This window comes from Saimiri boliviensis, chromosome 7, assembly GCF_048565385.1.
Source record: "Saimiri boliviensis isolate mSaiBol1 chromosome 7, mSaiBol1.pri, whole genome shotgun sequence".
Taxonomy (NCBI): Eukaryota; Metazoa; Chordata; class Mammalia; order Primates; family Cebidae; genus Saimiri; species Saimiri boliviensis.
Genome location: NC_133455.1, coordinates 16,272,182 through 16,297,922, shown reverse-complemented (window position 1 = coordinate 16,297,922; position 25,741 = coordinate 16,272,182). Strand labels below are relative to the sequence as shown.

Here is a 25,741-nt window from a genome sequence, read left to right as displayed (position 1 = left end):
AGCTCCACATTCAACCTGAGATGCTGCAGGCAGGTGACTCCACCTCTTAGTGCCCCAGTGTCCACAGCTCAAAATGGGATTGATTGATTGATTGATTTGAGACGGAGTCTCACTCTGTTGCCCAGGCTGGAGTGTAATGGCATGATCTCAGCTCACTGCAACCTCCATCTCCCGGGTTCAAGCGATTCTCCTGCCTCAGCCTCCTGAGTAGCTGATACTACAGGCATGCACCACCATGCCCAGCTAATTTTTATATTTTTAGTAGAGACAGGGTATTTACCATGTTGGCCAGGCTGGTCTTGAACTCCTGACCTCAAGTGATCCACCTGCCTTGGCCTCCTAAAGTGCTGGGATTCTGGTCGTGAGCCACCACACCTGGCCTCAAAATGGGATATTCACAGTTTCTGTGTCATAGAGTGTCTGGGAAGACAATATGAGTTAAGATATGTAACATACACAGAGCAGGGCCTGCATGACATCTAAAGCCAGGATATTTTAGCCATTATTGTGATTACAAAGAACATTCTCTTCCTGGGGGTTCTTGGAGAGCAGCGCCACTCAGAGTGTGGTCTCTTCACCAGTGCCAGTTTGAGAACTACTTGTTGTCTGTCTCCAACTAGTTAAATACAGAAACTGAACATGAGGTGTAACTTACCTTGTCACGGACAGGTTTACACACTATGACTAGCACAGCTGTAGAGTATGGATGGAGAACTTTAACTGCAGCCAGGATGTCTGGGTTCCAGGCAACCTCTGTCCCTTAATATTTTTAGGACCTTGCACATATGACTTTACCTTTCTGTGCCTCAGTTTCCTCATCTGCAAAATGGGGTGGATAGAAGTACCTGCCTCATAGTATTACCATGATCATCACTGCTGTACCGCAGGATCTGTAATCTGTCCATTATCTCATCAAATCCTGCCACAAACACCATGAGGGAGGGAACGATTCCCATTTATTCATGAAAGCACTGAGGCTTACAGAGATTACTTTATTTGCCCAGGGTCCAATAAATGGAGAAGACTGAATTTAAGTTCAAGACTGTCTGATACCAATACCTTTATTCTTATGTCATGTGACTTTGAGCAGCTGACTTCACCTCTCCAAGCCTCAGTGCCTTATTTATAAATTGGAACTAAGCAACACTCACTGCACAGGACAGTTATGAGGATCAGTGAGAAACAGTGAGCAAAGAGCTTAGCACAGTTTTCAGCACATCAGTTTCCCTCCCTCCGTCATAGTATTTGGTCTGTCTTCCTGATTTCCTTCCTTCCTCCCTGCCTTCCCTCCCTCTCTTCCTCCTCCTTTCTTTCTTTCTTTCTTTCTTTTTTTTTTTTTTTTTTTTGAGAGGGAGTTTCACTCTTGTTACCCAGGCTGGAGTGCAATGGTGCGATCTCGGCTCACCGCAACCTCCGCCTCCTGGGTTCAGGCAATTCTCCTGCCTCAGCTTCCTCAGTAGCTGGGATTACAGGCACGCGCCACCATGCCCAGCTAATTTTTTTGTATATTTAGTAGAGACGGGGTTTCACCATGTTGACCAGGATGGTCTCGATCTCTTGACCTCATGATCCACCCGCCTCGGCCTCCCAAAGTGCTGGGATTACAGGCTTGAGCCACCGCGCCCGGCCTCCTGCTCCTTTCCTTTCTTCTCTCCTTCCTTCCTTCCTTCCTTTTGCCTCCTCTCTTAAAGCCTATTATGGACCCACAAAACTAAAGGAGACTGTTATGATTGGGTTTGTCCCCACCAAAACTCATGTAGAAATTCAATCCCCAATGGTGTTGGAGGTGGGGCCTAGTGGAAGGTGTTTGGGTCATGGGGATGGATCCTCCATGAATGGTTTGGTGCCATTCTCATGGTAGTGAGTGAGTTCTGGTGAAACTGGATTAGTCTCATGGGAATGGATTGGTTCCTGTGAGACTGTGCTCTTACAAAGCCAGGATGCCCCTGGGGTTTTGTCTGCTTTCCCTTTGACTTTCTCCTTCATGTCATGATGCACCAGGAAAAAAAGCTCTCACCAGAAGGTAGTGCCGTGCCTTTGAACTTCCCAGCCTGTAGAATCCTGGACTAAGTGAAACTCTTTCCTTTGGCTGGGAGCAGTGGCTCATGCCACACTTGTATCCTAGCACTTTTGAAGGCTGAGGTGGGCAGATCACTTGAGGTCAGAAGTTTGAAACCAGCCTGGCCAACATGGTGAAACCCCATCTCCACTAAAAATACTAAAAATTAGCCGGCTGTGTTGGTGGGTGCCTGTAATTCCAGCTATTTGGGAGCTGAGACGGGAGAATCACTTGAACCCGGGAGGGAGAGGTTACAGTGAGCCAAGATCACACCACTGCCCTCCAGCCTGGGAGAGAGAGCAAGAGTCCATCTCAAAAATAAACAAACAAACAAAACCAATCTTTTCCTCTAGAAATACCCAGCCTAAGGTATTCTGTTATAGCAACACAAAGGAAGGCCTAAAACTGGGACCTTAATGAAACTCCAGGCCAATATGATCATTTAACTCTCAAAGGAACTAAGGCTCAGAGAGGTTAAAAGATCCACAAGAGGTCACACAGCAGGTGAGTCGCAGATTCAGGAAAAGGACACAGACATCTGACTCCCAGTTTGGTGCTCTTTCTAGAGGTGATGCTTAGAGGTGTCCTGAGTGAGTAGAAGGAGCTGCTGAGGCTGGGCCCTAAGGGAACCTTCTGACTCTCTGAATCCTTCCCGCAGCCTCATATTCCTGAAGCCCAACCTGGAGACGCTGGACTTCTTTGACTTGCTGTGGATCGTGGGGATTGCAGACTTTGTTCTGAAGTATATCACCATCGCCCTCAAGTGCCTCATTGTGGCCCTGCCCAAGATCATCCTGGCCGTCAAGTCCAAGGTAGGCACTGGCTGGGGTCACTGGGTATCCCCAGTTACATGCATTATGCAGAAGATGCAGGGTGCCTTCTGAGGGTGGACTGACAGTGGCATATAAAACAAACAGAGCCTGAGCTCGTGGCTCCTGTCACCCACCTCTTCTAATTACACGAAGCTGAGCGTGGCTCTTTGTCATCACCACCTTGTCACACCCCTACCCTCTATGTGCATTTCATCACTTTGGTTGTTCACAGCTATCCTTGATGCAATTTTCATCTACATTTCGCCTGAGAGAGGGGAAAAAAGCATATTAGCCTCCCTGGGTCCTACTTCTCCCAGGGAGGGAGATGCCTGATAGGTTTTGACTCTCTGCAGCTTCCAGGAGCTCATTTTATAAAGGGGACTGAGGCTCAGAAGGAAACAGCTTCATGATTGATTAGTGATGTCTGCCACAGACACTGGAGTGGGGAATGAGAGCAATGATGCTTTGCAGTGTACCACGTACCACCTGAGAGAGGGGGGAAAAAGCATGTTAACATACTCTGGGTCCTGCTTCTCCGAGGGCAGGGCAGCCCTGATAGGTTTTGACTCTCTGTGGCTTCCAGGAGCTCATTTTATGATGGGAACTGAGGCTCAGAAGGAAAGAGCTCCATGATTGATTAGTGATGTCTGCCACAGACACTGGAGCAGGAAGTGGTGAAAACAATGACGCTTTGCAGGGTACCATCGAGAAAGGTGTCCAGGCAGGTGTTGGAATGAAGAGGTCTTGGGGGATAGCCATTAGATTAGAGTTCAGAGGACTGAGTAGGGCTCAGACAAGGTATCACCTGTAGGACATAGAGATCGCCAGTGGCTCTGTAAGGTGACCTAAAGGGAATCTGGACCAAAGCAGACAGAGTCAAGAATCTTTGAAGTTTCCTGCTTTCCATTCTGTAAAAGCAGCCATCTTTCAAATTCAGAAAGCTGAGAAGTGTCCCAGGCATTGCTTGGCAGCAGAGCGGCTTAGAAGTGACCATCAAGCTTGAGTGGCAACTGACCCAACCCATGGTCCCAACCTTTGGGCCTGTTTAGGTGCTCCCACTTTTCGTGTCCACTCCCTGCCTCCACTGCGTGATTTAACACAGTGCTCTCCAACCTTTTAGGCACCAGGAACCAGTTTCGTAGAAGACAGTTTTTCCACAGATCAGGGTGGGGATGGTTTGGGGATGAAACTGTCCACCTCAGATCATCAAGCACTGGATTCTCATAAGGAGCATGCAGCCTACATCACCCATCGCGCGTGCAGTTCACAATAGGGTTTGCGCTCCTAGGAGAATCTGCTGCCGCTGCTGCCCTGACAGGAGGCGGAGCTCAGGCGGTAATGCTTGCCCACCCACTGTTCACCTCCTGCTGTGCGACCTGGTTCCTCACAGGCCACAAACCAGCACCAGTCTTCAGCCCTGGGGTTGGGACCGCTGATTCATCTAGTGGAGCCAAAATCCTAGGCTGCTGAGGTTTTCTTAGATGAAGCCACAGCTCTGGTATCCAAAAGACAGTGCCAGGAAATCTAAAATAGAATACAGACAAAAATTTTTAAAAAAAAAGAGAGATGTGGAGAAGAAAGGCCAGAGGGGAAACAATAGGCCTAGGAAAGTCCTCCCGGTTACCCTCCCCGAGACCATGATGACCAGAACCTTTTGCCTGTTGAGCTCGTGCAGGGTACCAGGTCGGCACCGCACTTGACACTGGAAAGCGGCTTGAATGGGCTGCATACGGTCATGTGCCTACTTCTTATCCAATCAGCTGTTGCCAGGGGAGGCAATGTTAGCTGGTGTGAAGAAACATGGCTGCCTGGGGAGGCTTTTTCAACTTGGGTCTTAGTTGAGCCAGGCAAAGCAGTGAGGCATAGTAGGCCCATTTTCAAGAAGGAGCTCAGGATCTTCCCCAAAGCCTGGGCCTCTTCTCCTTGTTCTAGATCTCAGAGTATAGCACCTCCCTCCACCCCACTGTGCGCACCAATAACCTGGAAAGCAGCATGGCCCAATGGCTGTGCCCATGGACTTTGGCATCAGCCACATCTAATTTCAGACCCCAGCCATGCGCCTCTCCAGCTGTGTGACTTTAGGGAGGTGACAAAACCTAGTTTCCTCGTCTGTCAATGGAGAGTAACAGTAGCACCTTCCTCCAAAGTACTCAATTCGTAAGAACTATTGATTGTGGGAAATATCAGGTGCTTTACTCCACACCCTGCACCTAGTAATTGCGCAATGAGTGATTCACAATACCTATGTTGCCTAATCTCCATGACTGCCAGCTCTGCACTGACTAGCTGTGTAATCTTGGATGAGTGACTTAGCACTGAAGCTAAGTAACTCATCTGTGAAATGGGATAATAGTTTTCCAGCTGAATGTCTTCCTCTGGCCCTTTCAGCTACCCCCTCCATCTTTCTCACCCTGCTCTCTGCTTGGGGGGCCGACCTACGTGAACTGTGTCAATGGGCTCCTGCGCCCATCAGCTTCCATTTGGGTTCAGCCAATGGGAAGCCCAAGAGGAGAGGGAGGCAGAGGTGTTCATGCCCCCAGCATATTAGTCTCCTATGGCTGCTGTGACAAAGTGCTACAAACTTAGTGGTTTAAAGCAACATTAATTTATTATCTTATCATTCTGGAGGTCAGGAATCCAAAATGGGTTTTACTCGGCCAAAATGAAGGTGTTGGCAGGGCCGTGTTCTTCCTCCGTTTTCTAAGACAGTAATGGCAGGTTGAGCGTTCTCCCCTCTCCCTCCCTCTCTCCTGCTCCTTCTCCCGTTCCCTCCCCCTCCCCCTCCCTCTCCCTCTTCCCCTCTCCCTCCCTCCCTCTCTCTTTCTCTCTTTCTCTCCCTTCCCTCCTCTCTCTTTTCTCTCTCTCTCTCTCTCTCTCTCTCTGATTTCTGCCTTCATTGTTGCATCTCCTGATTCTCGCCTTCCTGCCTTCCCCTTATAAGGACCCTGCAATGACACTGGCCCCACTAGAGTAATCTAGGCTCATCTCCCATCCTTAATCACATCAGCAAAGTCTCTTTTGCCACATAAGTTAATATTCACAGGTTCCAGGGATTAAGGTGTGGACAGCATACTCACCTCAGCAGCACGTATGCAAACATTGGAATGATACAAAGATTATCATGGCCCCTGTGCAAGGATGACACAAAAATTCATGAAGCATTCTATATATATATATATTTTTTAACTAAAAACAAAAAAATAGGGCCAAGTGTGTTGGCTCAATGGCTCAAACCTGTCGTCCCAGTACTTTGGGAGGCTGAGGCAGGAAGATTGCTTGAGGCCAGGAGTTTGAGACCAGCCTGGGCAAGACCAGCCTGCTGGCGAGACCCTGTCTGTACTAAAAATTTTAAAAATTAGCTGGGTGTGGTGACACATGCCTGGGGTCCCAGCTATTTGGGAGGCCAAAGTGGGAGGACTGCTTGAGGCCAGGCGTTTCAGGCTGCAGTGAACCATGATCGTGCCAGTGTACTCCAGCCTGGGCAACAGAATGAGACTCTGTCTCAAAAAAAAAAAAAAAATTAAATTTTAAAAAATGTAAATAAAGATAATTTTCTAAAAGATATGGACATTTTGGGGGTGGGGGGAGCTTTCTATCCAAGTCTGCTAACTCTGCCCTCCCCATGCCCTTCTGGATGAGACCACCCCTTGTTGATTTCCCTAAACCCTGCCCACACCTTTGTAAATAGCACAGGTATTAAACTCTTCATTTACCTGATTTTAGTATGCCAGGACCCTACTCACTCTACAGTGAGATTTCCCTCATGGCGTGAACAGAGTTTATGAATATTCAGGGCTAGTGTGGCTCATAGTAAGTGCTCAGTACATGTTGGCTACCAGGGTGATGCTTTTAAATCACTGCTGTTCCCATCTTTCCTCCTCCTGCCGCTACTACCCCCCTACTGTTCCAGATACACACACTTATTCCCATTTTACAGACGAAGATGTTGAGACTCAGAGACGCTTGTCAGAACCAGGGTTTGAACTCAGGTGTGCCTTATGCCAAGCCCTAGGGTTTCTCCCAGCTGTCTGACCTCTGAGAATCCTAGCCAGGTGATTGTCTTCATATGCTTCGTGTGATCCTATACTGGCTTCATGTTTTAGGGCTGGGAGGAAGCTTCTAGTTGGCCACCTCCTTGAAACATCTGCTCAGGCTTCTCTCCCCTGTTAGATAATGACAGGTCTGGCCAGCGAAGGTCTGAGAGCTACACTCTTGGCTTCCTGGGGACCACATACGTTGACCAGGAATAGGTTGCAGCCATCAAGGTGGACCAGCTCCTGCAAAGGGGCACAGGCCGCAGCCACCTGAAGTACAAGGCACGTCACCCTCACTTTAGCAATGACACCCCTCACTTCAGCAATGACAGCCAAGCTCTGACCACAGAAACCCAGAGTGGGGGAGAGCTTGGACTGATGCCAGCGTTGAGAAGTGGCAGTGCCTTCCAGCTTTCCTTAGCACCTGTCGGCTGCTGGCATCTTGTTGTCTCTCCACAGCCCGCCAGGTCAGACAGAGGAGCAGGACAGGCAGAGCCCGCAGACTGGCATGTGCTAAGTGACACTTGAGAACAGTCTGTCAACAAGGGATCATTTTTCTGCCTGTTCTAGTAGGACCAGGAGTAACGACTGTAATAGCAAACCCTTAGAGGCCGCTTAACTGTGTGCTGACTACTATCCAAAGTACTTTACGTGTACAAACTCATTGAAACCCACATCCCTGTGATGGTCCTGTTATTATTACCATCTCATTTTCACAGATGTAGAAAATAGAGCACAGAGAGGTTCAGTGACTTGCCCAAGGCTACACAGCTAGAGCTGAAGAGCAAAGTCAGACCACCAGGCAGTCAGGCCCCTGAGGCTGAGCTCTTAGTCTCTCCGCTGTGGTCAGAACAGAGGCGCTGTGCACTTACTGAGGGAGTGGGGCATTGTACAGATTCACTTCCGTAAAGAGACTCAGCGCTGAGAACGCAAAGTTAGACCAAGGCCGCCCAGGGGCCTCCCTGGCTCTCACTACGGCTCACGCTCTGCGGTCTGCAGCATCCACCGCATGGGCACCCTCCTCTTAACAATTCCCCAGTTCAGCTCCAGGGAGAAGGTCTGATTGGCCCAGGTCGTTTTTTTGTACCGGCTATTTCATAGGTCAGCAGCTGGCCAATGAATGGACTGTGCAGGATCATGTGCCTACTCTTTATCCAATCAGCTGTTGCCAAGGGCAGGCTGTGTCAGGGGTGTGAAAAAACGGGGCTGCCTAGGGGTCCGCTTTCAGCTGGAGCCTGGGGTTGAGCCAGGCAAAACAATGAGGCATGGTAGACTCATTTTCAAGAAGGAGCTCAGGATCTTCCCCCAAAGCCTGGGCCTCTTCTCATTGTTCTAGATCTCAGGGTGTAGCACCGCCCCTTTGCTCACATCAACAACCTGGAAAGGACCTCTGACTCCTCCTCTTTCTTCCTTGCTTCTTCCAGTCAGTAACCAAGTTCTGTTCATTTTGTCTCCTCAGTGACGTGGGAGCCCTTCCTCCTTCAGTATCTCCACTGCCACCACCCTAGTGCTCGCCACCGTGAGACCAAAGTAGTCTCCCTCTATCTGTCCACTCCAGCCCCCTCCACCTCATTCTTATCCCTGCAAGGAGCAGGATTCTAAAAGAACATTAATCTGATTGTCCTCTCCTGTCACTTCCCCTCACCTCCACCCAACTTAAGCCCTCTAGGGGCTGCCCTTGTGCTCAGGACAAAGACCAAGCTCCACAGGCAGGCTACAAAGCCTACCCAGCCGGCCCCTGCCCCTGCCACCGGCATCACCCCCTACCACTCCTTGGCTATCCTGTTTCTTCCCTCTGCCCTCCTCCCTCTCATCTCCGCCTCTTACTCATGCCCTTTGGACCCCCAGAGATGCTCCTCCTCCAATGGATCCTTGAGGCTTCACTTCAAAAGTCTCTTCTGGCTCCCCTTAAGTCCAATTCTTTCATAGCATTTCTGATTACCGTGTGTGTGTGTGTGTGTGTGTGTGTGTGTGTGTGTGTATGTGTTTGAGACAAGGTCTTGCTCTGTTCTGATTAACATACGTGTGTGTGTGTGTCTGTGTCTGTGTGTGTGTGTGTGTCTGTATGTTTGAGATAAGGTCTTGCTCTGTTACCCAGGCTGGAGTGCAGAGACGCAACCCCAGTTCACTGCAGCCTCAACCTCCCAGCTCAAGCGATCCCCGCAGCTCAGCCTCCTGAGTAGCTGGGACTACTCAGTGCACCACCATGTCTGGCTAATTTTTTTATTCTTCTTAGGGATGGAGTCTCACTTTGTTGCCCAGGCTGGTCTTGAACTCCTGGGCTCAAGTGATTTTCCTGCATCAACCTCCCAAAGTGCTTGTATGATTATCACATTTGTTCCTGTCTCCTCACTGTCTGGAAAGTCTGTTTGCCCACCAGTGTATCTGTGAGATCTGGCCCAGCATTGGGCACTGGACAGAGCTCTATAAATGGTGGGTAAGTGAAATGGCAGAGAAACTGAAGTTAGCTCAATCCTGCCCTGTGCCTTCTGGTTTATTTTCAGCAGACAAAACAGGAAAGCTGGGTGTGGTGGCTCACACGTGTAATCCCAGCACTTTGGGAGGCCAAGGCTGGCAGATTGATTGCTTGAGTTCACGAGTTAAAGAACAGGTAGGGCATCGCAGTGAAACCCCGTCTCAACAAAAAATACAAAAAAAAAAAAAAAAAAAAAAATTGGCTGGCCGTGTTTACCATGACAGTAGTCAAAGCTACTGAGGAAGCTGAGGTGGGAAGATTGCTTGAGCCCTGGAGGCAAAGGTTGCAATGAGCTGAGATTGCGCCACTGCACTCCAGCCTGGGCAACAGAGCTAGCTCAGTATTCTTTGAGGTGGGTACTGGTTATTCTTATTGATGGATGAGGAGATGGAGGTTAAGAGATCAGATAGTTCTTTTTTTTTTTTTTTTTTTTTTTTGGACAGGGTTTTGCTTTTGTTCCCCCAAGGCTGGAGTGCAATGGCGTGACCTCAGCTCATTGCAACCTCCGATTCTCAGGTTCAAGTGACTCTCCTGCCTCAGCCTCCTGAGTTGCTGGGATTACAGGCACACACTACCACACCTGGGTAATTTTTTGTATTTTTAGGAGAGACAGGATTTCACCATATTGGCCAGACTGGTCTTGAACTCCTGACCTCAAGTGATCCACCTGCTTCGGCCTCCCAAAGTGCTGGGATTACAGGCATGAGCCACCGCTCCCAGCTGACATCAGGTAGCTCTTACAGTCATGCAACTGCTCCATGGTGGGGTCAGGATGACAGCACAGGTCTTTACAACTTCAAGACCCCAGCTCTGCCTCAAAGGAGTGGGTTTGGAACAAGGGAAGGGAGGCAGGCGTTTGATGCTGACCTATCACCTGGTGCTTCTGGGTTCCGTCCAGATTCTTTCTCACAGTCCAACTCTTCCAAGGCTCTCAATACCCCTATGAGATAGAATTCACTGTCACCTCTTTCTGGATGAAAAAGTATTAGTTTCCCATGGTTGCAGTAACAAATTACCACAAACTTGGTGGCTGGAAACAACAGAAATCTGTTATCTCACAGTTCTGGAAGCCAGAAATCCAAAATTGGTGTCACTGAGCCAAAATCAAGGTGTCAGTGGGGCTGCATTCCCTCCGGAGGCTCAAGGAGAGAATCTGATCCTTACCTCTTTGGGCTTCTGATGGTTCCTGGTGACCTTGGCTTGTGGCTGCGTCACTCCAGTCTCTGCCCCCACGGCCACATGGTCTTCTCCTCTTCTGTGAATGATGTCTCCCTCCGCCTCTTCTTATGAGGATACATGTAACAGTGTTTTCAGCCCAGCTAGATAAGGCAGGGAAAGCTCCCCAAGCTGGTATCTTAATCACATCTGCAAAGACGTGATGATTTTCTAAATAATGTCACATTCACAGCTTCCAGGTATCCTTGAGTGGCCATTATATCCTTTACTGCACTGAGGCTGAAAGAGGTGAGATCATTTGTCCAAAAAACACCCAGTTGCTCAGTTATAGAATCAAAATGAAAATCGAAGTCTTCCAAATCCCAAGGCCATGGCCACTTCTGAGGAGATCATCTGCCAGATCAGCCAGGTGCTGGAGGGCCCGGGCCATTCCTAACCTACAGTTTTCCAGCCATGGTACTTTGAGCAAGTCACTTAATGCGAGCATCTTCCTCCTGAAGAAAACTGAGATGTTAACAGTAGTGTTCTTGAGATACCGTGAAGGTAAAAAGACTTGGCGGGGCACAATGGCTCACACCTGTAATTCCTGCTTTGGGAGGCCAAAGTGAGAGGGTTGAGGCCAGGAGTTTGAGACTAGCCTGGGTAACACAGCAAGATACCATCTTTATAAAATACAAATCAGTTTGCTGGGCATAGTGACACGCATCTGTAGTCTCAGCCATTTGAGCCAGCTGAGGTGGGAGGATCGCTTGGGCCCAGGAGTTGAGGTTGCAGGGAGCCATGATCATGTCACTGCACTCAGCCTGGGCAACAGAGGGAGATGTTGTGTTTAAAAAAAAAAAAAAAAAAAAAAAAAAGAAGAAGAAAAGAAAAAGATATAATGTGTGGATGAAATGAAGAATTATCGCCTGGAGAGGAGGCAGTGAGGCTTTGTGGACATCCCCATGGGTCCCACCTCCCTATGTGGCACACTTACTCACCGCACTCCCTCTTTCCTCCCTCACTCTGTTTTTTTGGTGCTCCAGACAGACCCTACTTCTTTTGCTTCTTTATACTCATTAACTCGCCCCATTCTGCAGCATCCCTATGTGATAGATGCTTTTCTTATCCCATTTTCCAGATGAGAAAATTGAGGCACCGAGACATTGAAAAACTAGCCTAAAAGCTTCTAGAGTGGGCTGTTTGCTGCCCTGTCTCCCACCTGTACCTACTGATTCATCTTCCCTCCTCATGTCTTGATAACTCCTGTTCTCTCTGCAGATCACTGCCTCTTAGAAACCTTCCCAGCCTCTTCAGGCTAGGGATGTGCTCCCATGAAGAGTCCTACAACACCCTCTACTTCCCCTATTCCAGCACCCATCACCCTGACTGTAATTGTCCATTTAATTGTCTGCCTTCTCTGCTTGGTTGTAACCTCTGTGACAGCAGGAAGTGAGTGCATCCAGCTTACTTGTTGATGGATCATCAGTATCTGCTGTGTACTCGATTGTGTTTGTTGTATGTCTGTAAGTATGTATATATGTGTGTTTGAGTGGGTAGATGGATGGGTGAATGGATATATAGGTAGGTAGATAGATGAATTAGATGACTGTCTGGGAAGTTTGGTGGATGGATGGATGGGTAAATGGGAGGAGAGTGGGTGGATGGATGGATGGATGGATGAACAGGTAAGTGGATGATTAAATGGGAGGAGAGTGATAGATGGATGGTGGATGGATGGATAAATGGGAGGAGAGTGGATGGATGGATGGATAAATGGGAGGAGAGTGGATGGACAGATGGATAGATAAATGGATAGATGAATGGTTAGATTGGTGGATGGATGGATGGTGGATGGATGGATGGATGGATGGGAGGAGAGTGGATGGATGGATGGATGGATGGATAAATGGAAGGAGAGTGGATGGATGGGGGGATGGATGGGTAAATGGTAGGAGAGTGATGGGTAGATGAATGGTGGATGGATGGATGGATGGGAGGAGAGTGACTGGATGGATGGATGGATGGTGGATAGATGGATGGATGGATGGATGGATGGATAGATGGGAGTAGAGTAGTTGGATAGATAGCCTAATCAGTTATAATAACTCACTAGCTCCTCTTATAGCAACAGCGAGAGCTTGGATTTCATGGTCAGCTCAGCTCAAACCTCTTATAGTTGGTAGGTATCAAAACAATTCTTTCATGAAGACACAAAAACCTATAAGCAAAGTAGTGCTCACTTCTCTGTGCTAGAAAAGACCATATAGGGCCTTTGAAAGAAATCTGGCAGCCACACTCATAATAACAAACATGACTGAATATTACTGAGCACTTATGAAGCAATGCCATTTGTTCAAGAAATATTTACTAATGCCAGCTGTACACCCCACTCTGTTCTAGACTCTGAGAATATATCAGTGAACCAGTAAGTAGAAATCCCTGTATTCCTGGAGTTTATAGCTTCCCAAAGACATTGTCTCATTCAATCTTAACAGTCCTGGGAGGGTAGATGCTGTTGATATCTCCTTTCACAGAGAGGAAACTGAGTTAAATAACTTGCCAAAGAGTGCAAACCTTGCAGTAACAACAGTCATCACAGTGGGAGCAGGCAGTGTGGGGCCAGCCTTTCATGTGGACAGGCAGGGCTCTAATGTTGTCTTGATTTTTTGTTTTCTTATTGAGATACAATTGACGTGACATAAAATTAATCATTAAGCTGGGTGCAATGGCTCTTTGGGAGGTCAGCTTGAGGGGATCTCTTGAGCCCAGGAGCTCAAGAACAGCTTGGGCAACATGGCAAAACCCTGTCTCTACCAAAATACAAAGATTTAGTGGGGTATGGTGGCACTCACCTGTAATCCCAGCTACTTGGGAGACTGAAGTGGGAGGATCACTTGAGCCCGGGAGGTGGAGGCTGCTGCAGTGAGCCCTGATCACAGCACTGCACTCCAGCCTGGGCAACAAAGGAAGACCTTGTCTCAAAAAAATAAAATAAAATTGCTGGGCATGTGGCTCACACCTGTAATCCCAGCACTTTGGGAGGCTAAGGTGGGTGAATCACGAGGTCAAGAGTTCAAGACCAGCCTGGCCAAGATGGCGAAACCCTGTCTCTACTAAAAATGCAAAAATATTAGCTGGGCACGGTGGCAGGTGCCTATAATCCCAGCCACTCGGGAGGCTGAGACAGGATAATCACTTGAACCTGGGCAGCAGAGGTGTCAGTGAGCCAAGATCACGCCACTGCATTCCAGCCTGTTTGACAAAGTGAGACTGTCTCAAAAAAAAAATAATAATAATAAAATAATAAAAATAAAAATAAACCATTAATCATTTTAGAGTATGCCATTCAGTGGTGTTTAGTACATTCACAGGGTTGTGCAACCACTGCCTCTGTCTAGTTCCAAGACATTCTCATCACACCGGAAGGAAACCTGGTCCCGGCTAAGCAGTCACATTCCATCCCTGCTTCCCACAGACTCCTGGCAACCGCCAGTCTGCTTTTTATGGCTGTGGATTTGCCTATGCTGGACATTTTGTGTAAGTGGAATAATACACTATGTGGCCGTGTATGTCTGGCTTCTCTCACTCCGTGCTGTGTTTCAAGGTTCATCCATGTTGTAGCATGTATCAACACTTCAGTTCTTCTTTTTCTTTCTTTTTTTTTTTTTTTTTTTTTTTTTTGAGACAGAGTCTCGCTCTCTTGCCCAGGCTTTAATGGAGTGGCATGATCTTGGCTCACTGCAAACCCCACCTCTCGGGTTCAAGTAATTCTGCCTCAGCCCCCCAGAGTAGCTGGGATTACAGGTGTGCGACACCAAATTAATGTTTGTATTTTTGGTAGAGATGGGATTTCACCATGACAGGCAAGAGAGATCCTCCCAAGTTGGCCTCCCAAAGTGCTTGAACTCCTGACCTCGGGTGATCCGCCCACCTCGGCCTCCCAAAGTGCTGGGATTACAGGCATGAGCCACCCTGCCCAGACTTCATTTCTTCTTACGGCCAAATGATGTTCCATTGTGTCGATAGACCAGAATTTGTTTAGCCTTTCCTCTGTCAGTAGAAACCTAGGCTGTTTTCGCTCTTTGGCTATTCTGAATAGTGCTGCTGTGAGCTTTCGTAGATGAGTATCTGTTTGAACACAATATTTGGTGGTAAATACCTAGGCGCGGAATTGTGGGTCATGCTATAATCCCATGTTTAGCTTTTTGGGGAACTGTCAAACTTTCCCACAGCGGCTGCGCCATTTCATATTCCCAGTGGGAGAAAATGAAAACAGCAAGAGGCTAAGGAAGTAGCCCAAAGCCACATAGCTCACAAGTGACCATGTGGAGATTTGAACTCAGGCAGCCCCCTGCTCCAGAACTGCTGCCCTGAGTTATTAGACCATACTCCCTCCCACGTATGTTCTCTGAATTCATTTGAAGAATTTTCTTTCTTTTTTTTTTTTTTTTGTTTTTGTTTTTTTTTTTGAGACAGAGACTCTCTGTCACCCAAGCTGGAGTTCAGTGGCACAATTTTGGCTCACAGCAACCTCCACCTCCCAGGTTCAAGCGATTCTCCTGCCTCAGTCTTCTGAGTAGCTGGGATTACAGGCGCCCACCACCACGCCTGGCTAATTTTTGTATTTTTAGTAGAGATGGGGTTTCGCCATGTTGGCCAGGCTGGTCTCAAACTCCTGACCTCAGGTGATCTGCCTGCCTTGGCCTCCCAAAGTGCTGGGATTACAGGCGTGAGCCACTGCAGCCAGCCTGGAAAATTTCTGAGAATTAATCGCAGACACAAGTCCTCATAAACCATTCATATAAAAGTCCTCCAAGTCCAGGCCAGAGCTACCTTACCTCCTTCTCCTTGAAACGGACACTGCTGGGGGCGAGGGGGTGGGGACGGACCCAGCATCCCTTTCTTGCACCTCCGAGTTGTGGGCGACAGTTATTAATGCCTCCCTGGCAAGTGTCCAGCTCCCTTTTTTTGATGATTATTATTTTATTCAGCGAGATTAATGTGCCAGGTCAGAGCGTAATCCAGCCTGTAGAAAGTGATGTGAATAGTCTTCTCCAAGATAAATTGCAGGCTTGGAAAAGGTTCGCAGCCTTTCCTTGCCTGTCTGAGTGCTCTCCCGAATCCTCATCAATCCTTGTCTGGGCAGAAGAAAAGGATGGGTCTTCATCTGCAGCTGGGGTGGGGATACGGGGGAAAGACACATTTGTCAGGGACCCCTAATGGCTCACGGCACAGATGCTCTTTCCTGGCCCTCTGCACCATCCGCTGAGAGGGTGGGTTGGTTTTTAATATTATAATTATTATATTGAAAGAGCTTTTGGTATTTGGGTTGGTTGATGGCCCTGACGTGTGAGGCTGGGTGAGCCACCTTGTCTGGGGACTCTGGGAATCTCTCCATTTTCTGCTTTTTCTTAATCATCCCACTGCCAATGCCAATTCCCACGTGACTTGCAATGCTGGAGGGTCTGTCTGGAATCCTCACACCTGGGTCTTCTAGAAGAACTGTGCTCATTGACCAGCCAAGACGAGTTAAAGATGGCATCAGTGGATCTTCAGCCTCAACCCTAGAACCATCACACTGGCTGGGTGTCTTGAGCTGCCACTTGTCTTTTTTTTGAGGCAGGGTTTCATTGCTCTTGTCCAGGCTGGAGTGCAGTGGCCTGATCTTGGCTTACCGCAGCCTCAAACTCCCAGGCTCCAGTGACCCTCCCACCTCAGTACCCCCCATGCCACCATGCCCATCTAACTTTTAAATTTTTTATAGAGACGGGGTCTCACTGTCTTGCTCCAGGCTGGTCCCGAACTCCTGGGCTCAAGCGTCCTCCCACTTCGGCCTCCCAAAGTGTTGGGATTACAGGCGTGAGCCACTGCGTCTGGTCCACATAACTTCTGTGTAACTCGTATGTCTTGCACTTGCCTGGCCTGGCTCCTACTCCGCCACTCTGACATCATCACCCACGACTCTGTCTCTTGCTCACTCGGGACCAGCCGTGCTGGTGACTTCTCTGTGCCTCCAAAGCACCCAGTGCCTGCCTTCTCAGGCTTTTGCTCTTGCTGTTCCCTCTCCTGGGAGCAGTTTTTTGCCCAACGTTCCCATGGGTGTCTCCTTCTTGTCATTTGGATCTTGACTTCAATGTCACCACCTCTGAAAATTCCTCTTTAACTGCCACGCTGAGAGTGGTTTTCCCTACCCTGCGCTATTCCACCATCATATCTTCCTAGCGTGTACTAGTATCTGAAATAATCAGATTGTCTTTATTAATTTTCTGTTCTTCCCCACGAGATTGTGAACTCAAAAAGACCTAAGGGTCTTTGCTCTTGACCTACAAGGAGTGTACCACTGTGGGCTGAACTCAGCGCTTCAGTGGAGCACTGTGGCTCACGCCTGTAATCCCAGCACTTTGGGAGGCTGAGGTGGGAGGATCACTTGAGCCTAGGAGTTCGAGACCAGCCTGGCAACACAGTGAGACCCCATCTCTACAAAAAAACTCAAAACTCATCCAAGCATGCTGTTGTGCGCCTGTAGTCCCAGCTACTCAGGAGGCTGAGGTAGGAAGATTGCTTGAGCCAAGGAGGTTGAGGCTGCAGTGAGCCGAGACTGTGCTACCACACCCCAACCTGAGCAACGGAATGAGACCCTGTCTCAAAAAAAAAAAAAAAAAAAAAAAAAAAGGTCTCACATTAATGATCTATTAGACGGTTTCAAACCAAGTCAGGGCTGGGTGTAGTGGCTCACGCCTGTAATCACAACACTTTGGGAGGCAGAGACAGGCAGATCCCTTGAGGGCAGGAGTTTGAGACTGGCCTAGCCAACATAGCAAAACCCTGTCTCTACTAAAAATACAAAAATTAGTTGCACATGGTGGTGCATACCTGCAATCCCAGCTACTTGGGAAGCTGAGGTGGGAGGATCGCTTGAGACCAGGAGGAGGTTGCAGTGAGCCGAGATTGTGCTCCTACACTCCAGCCTGGGTGACAGAGCGAGACTCTGTCTCAAAAAGTAAAGAAAAACCAAAACCCAAAACTAGGCCAGCTTATTTCCCACCACATAGAGTTCTCCTCGGCAACTGCCCCTGTCTCACCGATTCTGCTGATTTTCTTCAGGGCCTATGTGCTTACAGGGGCAGTGCTAGATCCTGAGAATATAAAAATAAGTAAGACATCACTTTGTCCACTTACTTGATACTCTGCGAATGAAACTTGGTTTTATATTAACCTAACCCAAACCTAGGTAAGAAGGGAAATCCTGTGTCCCAGAAACATACATAGAAACATATCATAGACTCCTACTCCTGTAATACTAATACTAATTATTCAACATTTGATGTGTCCACACTGCCTCATCCTTTTATGAAATGAAGGCTGTGTGCAGTGGCTCATGCCTGTAATCCTAGCACTTTGGGAGGCCGAAGCAGGCGGATCACCTGAGGTGAGGAGTTCAACACCAGCCTAGGAACATGGTGAAACCCCATCTGTACCGAAAAAATACAGAAACTAGCTGGACATGGCAGTATATGGTTCACAGCTACTGGGGTGGACAACAGAGAGGTAGAACATTTCTATCCATGCAGAAAGCACTATTCTAGAATGTTCTTAGGACAGAGTTTAGTTCAGCTTCCCAAAAGTAAAGGTATCAGATGGAGAAACATAGAAGTGGGCTTTTCTCTAAGAACTCTCTACAAGTCCCTTGTGCAGGGAGACAATACTGCAGAATAGAAAGAACACAGGCCGCGCCAGGTGCCATAGCTCACGCCTGTAATCCCAGCACTTTGAGAGGCTGAAGTGGGCAGATCACGAGGTCAGAAGTTCAAGACCAGTCTGGCCAACATAATGAAACCCTGTCTTTGCTAAAAATGCAAAAATTAACCAGGCATGGGTGGCGTTCACCTGTAGTCCCAGCTACTTGGGAGGCTGAGGCAAGAGAATCATTTGAACCCTGGAGGTGGAGGTTGTGGTGAGCTGAGATTGCACCACTGCACTCCAGCCTGGTGCAAGATCAAGACTCCATCTCAAAACAAACAAACAAACAAACAAACAAAACACAGGCTGGAATCAATGAAACTGGGTTCAGATCCTGGCTTCCTGACTTATTCCTCAAGTAACCTTGCGCACTCTTGAAGCTCCCAGCTTCTTCATCCCTCCAGTGGTCATTTCTTTTTTCTTCTTCTTTTTTTTTTTTTAATTCAATTTTGAGACAGAGTCTCACTGTGTCACCTAGGCTGGAGTTTAGTGGTGCAGTCCCAGTGCACTAAAACCTCCGCCTCCCGGGTTCGAGAGATTCTCCTGCCTCAGCCTCCCAAGTAGCTGAGGTTGCAGGCACTCACCACCACGCCCAGCTAATTTTTGTATTTTCAGTAGAGAAGGGAGAGAAGGGTTCTTACCATGTTGGCCAGAGTGGTCTTGAACTCCTGACCTCTAGTGATCCACCTGCCTTGGCCTCGCAAATTGCTGGGATTACAGGTGTGAGCCACCATGCCCAGCCTCTCCAGTGGCCATTTCTATCTCTTAAGGATTGTCATAAGGGGCAAGGTCAGGTATCTAGTTGTTGAGTGGTTAGTAGGACTGGTTGTATCAAAAACAAGGAGACGCTTAGCTGAACTAATTTCTCTGAATAACACATTTGACCAACTTGCCATCTTTTCCATAAGGATAGGGAGGAGAGCCCTTCCATATCCTAAATCATCTTAACTAAGTTCTGGCTCAGTAGGCACAGTGAAATCCCTGGACAAGAGGTTCCGGTAGGGTGAAATTCCATGAGCTCTCAATGCTATTGGTTTTTCTGTAAGCACAGGGGAGGGAGGTGGGGAAGGTGGAGAAATAAGAAAGGTGGTTTTCTTGGACGTGAGAGCCAAGAGGATTCATGGGGCTTTAGGTGCCATTAAAATTCCTACATTTGGCCTGGCGCAGTGGCTCACACCTATAATCCCAGCATTTTGGGACCAAGGCAGGCAGATCACCTGAGGTCAGGAGTTCGAGACCAGCCTGACCAACATGGAAAAATCCAGTCTCTACGAAAAACACAAGATTAGCCAGGTGTGGTGGTGCGTGCCTGTAATCCTACTCAGGAGGCTGAGGCAGGAGAATCGCTTGAACCCGGGAGATGGAGGTTGCGGTGAGCCGAGATCGCGCCATTGCACTCCAGCCTGGGGGACAGAGTGAAACTCCATCTCAAAAAAAAAAAAAAAAAAAAAAAAAAAAATCCCTCCATTTTCCGGGCTCTGGATCCAGCACTTTTGCTCTCCAAGTGGTTTCCCATTGACGGAGGTGTCTTCGCTCCTGGAGGTCATGCCTTCCCCTCTGCCCACCTGCCTTTCTCCCCATCAGACATCTGTCTGTGCCAGGGCGCGTCTGAGTGTTCTAGGTCTCAGCTGTGGTTTCAGCCGCATGCCATTCTGTGTGTAAAGACACAAGTGCCCCAACTTGGAATAAGAACTTCAAGAGGAGCCAGCTATACTTGTTGCAGCTACCCACGCACGGGAGCTGGAAGAGGCTTAAGGAGTGATTCCCAACTAGGGGGATGTGGCAGTTTCTGGAGTCATTTTTAGTTGCCACCATTGGAGGTGGGGGCTGCTCTTGGTATTTAGTGGACAGAGACCAGAGGTGCTGCTGAATATCCTACAGTGCACCGGACAGCCCCCCACTGCAACCAAGAATTATCTAGCCTTACATGTCAGTAGTGCTGAAGTTGAGAAACTCTGGGTTAAATGTGTGCCCTGTGGCCCTGGGTCAGCTCCCCGAATGTTGTGGACTGAACTGTGCCCCCCGAAATACTTATGTTGGAGTCCAAACCCCAGGACCTTAGAATTTGGTTATATTTGGAAATAGTGTCTATAAAGACAGCCAGACGCATTGCCTCACGCCTGTAATCCCAGCACTTTGGGAGGCCAAGGCAGGTGGATCACTTGAGGTCAAAAGTTTGAGACCAGCCTAGCCAACATGGTGAAACTCCATCTCTGCTAAAAAACACAAAAATTAGTTGGGTGTGGTGGTGAGTGCCTGTAATCCCAGTACTTGGGAGGCTGAGGCAGGAGAATCACTTGAACCTGGGAGGTGGAGGTTTCAGCTGAGATGATGCCACTGCACTCCAGCCTGGGCAACAGAGCAAGGCTCTGTCTCAAAAAAAAAAAAAAAAAAAAAAAAGTAATTAAGTTAGAATGAGGTCACTAGTGATGAGGGACAGGCAAGCCCCAAACAAAGACTTGGACCGTGAGGGTCCTTGGCTTTGCCTAAGAAAGAATTCAAGGGTGAACCAGTGGTAGGTAGAAGAATAGCTTTATTGAAGAGGCATGACAGCTCAAGCCATGTAACAGCACCGTGACTTCTGCAGAAACAGGGCTGCCCCATAGGCAGAGAGGAGCTCCTCAGGGCAGCTTTGCAGTCATATTTATACCTACTTTTAATCATATGTAGATTAAGGGGCAGTTTATACAGAAATGTCCAGGGAAGGGGTAGTCATTTTTGGGTCATTGGGTCATGGTCGTGGAAAGGGGTGGTAACTCCTGGGTATTGCCATGGCGATGGCAAACCGACATGGCACACTGGTGGGCATGGCTTATGGAAAGCATCTTCCCCCGTCCCTGTTCTAGGTAGCTCTCAATTCGGCCCCGTATCTGAGCCCCACCTCTGGAGTCAAGTCTCGTCTCCTACCTCACTAGGATGGGCCCTGGTCCAATGGGACTGGTCTCCTCGTAGGAAGAGGAGATTGAGACACAGACAGGTACAGGGGAAAGATCACGTGAGGACACAGGGAGAAAATGGCCACCTACAAGCCAAGGAGAGAGGGGCTTCAGAAGGAGCCAGGCCTGCCAACACCTTGAACTCTGCCTTCCAGCCTCCAGAACTGGGAGAAAAGACATTTCTGTTGCTTAAGGCACCCAGCGTGTGAGACTCTACATCCCTAGGGAACCAGTCCACTTGCAGATCAGCTTAGCTGCAGTCCTTTTCTCTTTTGAGGGTGCTTCTGCATCCATTCAGATGTTTCCCAACTTTTCTTCTTTTTATTTTCAGAGTCTTGCTCTGTTGCCTAGGCTGGAGTTCAGTGGCACAATCTCAGCTTACTGCAACCTCCGCCTGAGTATCTGGGATTACAGGTCCATGCCACCATGCCCAGCTAAGTTTTTTATTTTTAGTAGAGATGGGGTTTCACCATGTTGGCCAAGCTTGTCTCAAACTCCTGACCTGGTGATTTGCCCACCTCGACCTCCCAAAGTGCTGGGATTACAGGCGTGAGCCACTGCACCTGGCCCCACCTTGTTTTTGGTTTTGTTTTGAGATGAAGTCTCACTCTGTCACCCAGGTTGGAGTGCAGTGACACAATAGGTCACTGCAACCTCTGCCTCCAAGGTTCAAGCAATTCTCGTCCCTCTGCCTCCCAAGTAGCTGGGACTGCAGGTGTAAGCCACCACACTCGGCTACTTTTTCTAATTTTAGTACAGGCTAAGTTTCACCATATTGGCCAGGCTGCTCTCAAACTCCTGACCTCAGGTGATCCACCTGCCTTAGCCTCCCAAAGTGCTAGGATGACAGGCGTGAGCCACCACACCTGGCCTGTTTCCCAACTTTTTACCACTGTCAAATTATTGAGGATACTTTATTTTTTAATAGGTAGTACAATCATAAAGTTCAAAGGTCAAAGCTTTAAAAACTGAATATGAGAAATGTCTCCTTTTCTCTCGTGGTCCCAGAAACCCACTTCCCCTCCTAGAGGATATAGTATTACCCCTGGATCCTTTCATAGCTGTTATATACACATAGAAGCAGGCCAGGCACAGTGGCTCACTCCTGTAATCCCAGCACTTTGGGAAGCTGAGGCAGGTGGATCACTTGAGGCCAGGAGTTCAAGACCAGCCTGACCAACATGGCAAAACCCCATCCCTACTAAAAATACAAAATTTAGCCAGGCATGGTGGTGCACACCTGTAATTCCAGCTGCTTGGGAGGCTGAGGTATGAGAATGGCTTGAACCTGGGAGGTAGAGGTTGCAGTGAGCCAAGATTGTGCCACCACACTCCAGCCTGGTCCACAGACCACGATTCTGCCTAAAAAAAAAAAAGCAGCAAATATATTTGTGTGTTCTTTTTACTCACCTTTATGTATTCGAATGGTATGGTAACATTCTATATACAGCACCCACCTTGCTTTTATTACCTCCCCATCAATCTTGGAGATTGTTCTGGATAAATACATAGAGAAAGCACTGCACAGTGGTTAAATGTGTGGACGCTGGAGCCAGACTGCTTGTGTTCAAATCCTGTTTGAGAAACCCTTTGCCATTTACCAGCTTTGGAACCTTAGCTGGGTAGTTAGCATCTCTCACGTTCATCTTCTCATCTGTATAATGGAATCATCATAGTACCTATCTGTATGGTGATTATTATTTGAGACAAGGTCTCAATCTGTCACCTAGCATGAAGTGCAATGGCATGATCTTCGTTCATTGCAACCTCAGCCTCCCAGGCTCAAGTGATTCTCCCACCTCAGCCTCCTGAGTAACTGGGACCACAGATGTGTGCCACTGTGCCCAGGTAATTTTTCATATATTTCTTTCTTTGGTAGAGACAGGGTTTCACCATGTTGCCCAGGCTGGCCTCGAACTCCTGAGCTCAAACAATCTACCTGCCTCAGTGCTGGGATTATAGAGATGAGCCTCTGTGCCCGGTCCAGTCATAATAGTACCTATCTGTATTAGTTTTCATTTACTGCCTAACAAATGACCACTGACTTAGCTGCTTAGAAAACACTTATTTATTAGTTCGCATTGATTAGGTCAGCGGGGCCAGGTGGGCTTTTGAGTTTTCTACAAAGGGTCTCACAAGGCCACAATCAAGCCGTTGGCCAGGCTGGGCTCTTATCTGGAGGTTCTGGAGACAAGTCTACCTCCAGGCTTATGAAAGTTGTTGGCAGAATCAGTTCTGTATGGTTGGAGGACTTGAGGTCCCCCATCCTTGGTGGCTGCCATCTAGATCACTCTCAGCTCCTCGAAGCCGGTCTCTAGGCCTTGCACACAGTTGTCACCATCTTCAAGCTGAAAGCAGAGTGCTAGTTCTTGTGTCTGACATCTCTCTGACTGACCTCTCCCCCAGCCCAAGAAAACCCTGCTTTTAAAGGGCTTGGGTGATTAGATTAGACTCACTGGGACAACCTTCCTGCTAACTAACTAAAGGGTAACTGATTAGTAACCTTAATTATATCTGCAAAATCCTTTTTATCGTATGGCCTGTAATATGAACCAGATGTGATAGCTCATTACCTTCACAGTCCTGGGCATTAAGATGGGAAATTTGGTGGGTGCCCACCACACCACCTCAGAGGGTTGTTGTGAAAATACAATTGCACACCTCCTAGTATTCAATATATACAAGTTAGCTGTATCTTTTTAAAGAGCTGGTTGTGCGTATTATGGAAGTTGTTTGGATTTATCAAGGATTTTTTAAAGGGATTCCTCCGCTGGGCATGATGGCTCATGCCTATAATCCCTTTTTTGGTAGAGACAGGGTTTCACCATGAAAGGGCAATGTGGGCAGATCACCTGAGGTCACCTCGTCTTTACTAAAAATATGTACCCGTCCCTTGGAACTTACAGTCCAGTGATGAAAATGATGACTTGGATAATTAGGCATGGTGTGGTGATACAGTTTGGATGTTTGTCCCCTCTGCATCTCATGTTGAAATGTGATTCCCCAGTGTTTGAGGTGGTGCCCAGTAGCAGGTGTTTGGGTCATGGGGGTGAATCTCATGGGAATGATGTGGTATCCTCCCCAAGATAATGAGTGAGTTCTTGCTCTATTAGTTTATGCATGAGCCGACTGTTTAAAAGAGCCTGACATCTCTTTTGCTTGCTCTCTCACCCTTGACACACCTGCTTTCCTTCACCTTCTGCCATGAGTAGGAGCTTCCTGAAGCTTTACCAGAGGCCAAGCAGATGCAGGTGCCATGCTTCCCCTACAATCTGCAGAACCGTGAGCCAAAATAAACCTCTTTTCTTTATAAATCACCCAGTCTCGGCCTTGCATGGTGGCTCATGCCTGCAATCCCAGCACTTTGGGAGGCCAGGGCAGGCAGATCATTTGAGGTCAGGAGTTCGAGACCAGCCTGACCAACATGGTGAAACCCTGTCTCTACTAAAAATACAAAAAATTGACTGGGCACAGTGGCTCACATCTGTAATCCCAGCACTTTCGAAGGCTGAGGTGGGCAGATCACCTGAGGTCATGGGTTTGAGTCCAGCCTGGCCAACATGGTAAAACCTTGTCTTTACTATAAATTAAAAAATCAGCCATGCGTAGTGGCTGTCACCTGTAGTACCAGCTACTTGGCGGCTGAGGTAGGAGATTCACTTGAACCCAGGAGGCAGAGGTCGCAGTAGCATCACTACCCTCCAGCTTGGGTGACAGAGTGAGACTGTCTCAAAAAAAAAAAAAAAAAAAACCTTTAAAAATGGAAAAAATCAGCTGGCACACTGGTGCATGCCTGTAATCCCAGCTACTTGGGGAGCTGAAGCGAGAGAATTGCTTGAGCCCAGGAGGCAGAGGTTGCAGTGAGCCAAGATCATGCCACTGCACTCCAGTCCAGGCGACAGAGTGAGACTCCATCTCAAAAAAGAAAATAAAGTACCATTTGATGGATAAAACAGAGGCTCAGGGAGGCTAGCCAGTTTGTGAAGGGTCACCATGCTGGAAGGTGACAAAGTAGGACTCCATTCAGCTTGACAGGGTGCCAATAAGAATAACAGATGATACAGCTAGGGTTCTCTTCCTGTTTGTGTACTTACCCACTGTGCGAAGGCCTCACTTGCATGATTTCATTTGGTCTTCTCAGCAATACTCTAAGAAGGTAGGTGCTGTTATTGTTCCCGTTCCACAGATGAGGAAACTGAGGGCCAGCAAGGGAATGCCACCCATTGGTGAGCAGCAAAGCCAGGGGATGCTGAACCCAGGGGGTGCCTGTCTGCCTACAGCTATTAGTGAAGATGTCCCTTTCCTCATCATCATGTTTTACTGGAACGGAAGAGAAAGCCAGCGAGATACTCATCTTTAGCAATGCTCATATGACCTAATATTTAGTGGGCTCTATGCTTTTGCAAAATGTACTTCCCTTTCTGTTGCCAGGAAGATTCTAGAACGTGTAGCAAGAAAAGCAAGTATTTGTCTTTCTCTGGCAGCCCTGTGGAATCGTCAAAAGAGCACATACTGTACTCTAAAAT

The 25,741-nt window shown here is 48.1% G+C and overlaps 1 protein-coding gene and 1 non-coding gene across 2 annotated transcripts in view; both read left to right on the top strand.

Annotated features, from left to right (window-relative positions):
- The window catches only part of RNFT2 (ring finger protein, transmembrane 2), a 110,242-nt gene that overhangs the window by 36,448 nt on the left and 48,053 nt on the right, over positions 1-25,741 (top strand). Inside the window, exon 7 of the mRNA XM_010342832.3 lies at positions 2,718-2,871. Within this exon, the coding sequence (XP_010341134.1) occupies positions 2,718-2,871 (154 nt within the window). The remainder of the gene's footprint in view (positions 1-2,717; positions 2,872-25,741) is intronic.
- On the top strand, positions 5,941-6,044 carry LOC120365152 (U6 spliceosomal RNA). The gene has a single exon (XR_005580171.1). It is a non-coding gene; the product is annotated as a U6 spliceosomal RNA (small nuclear RNA).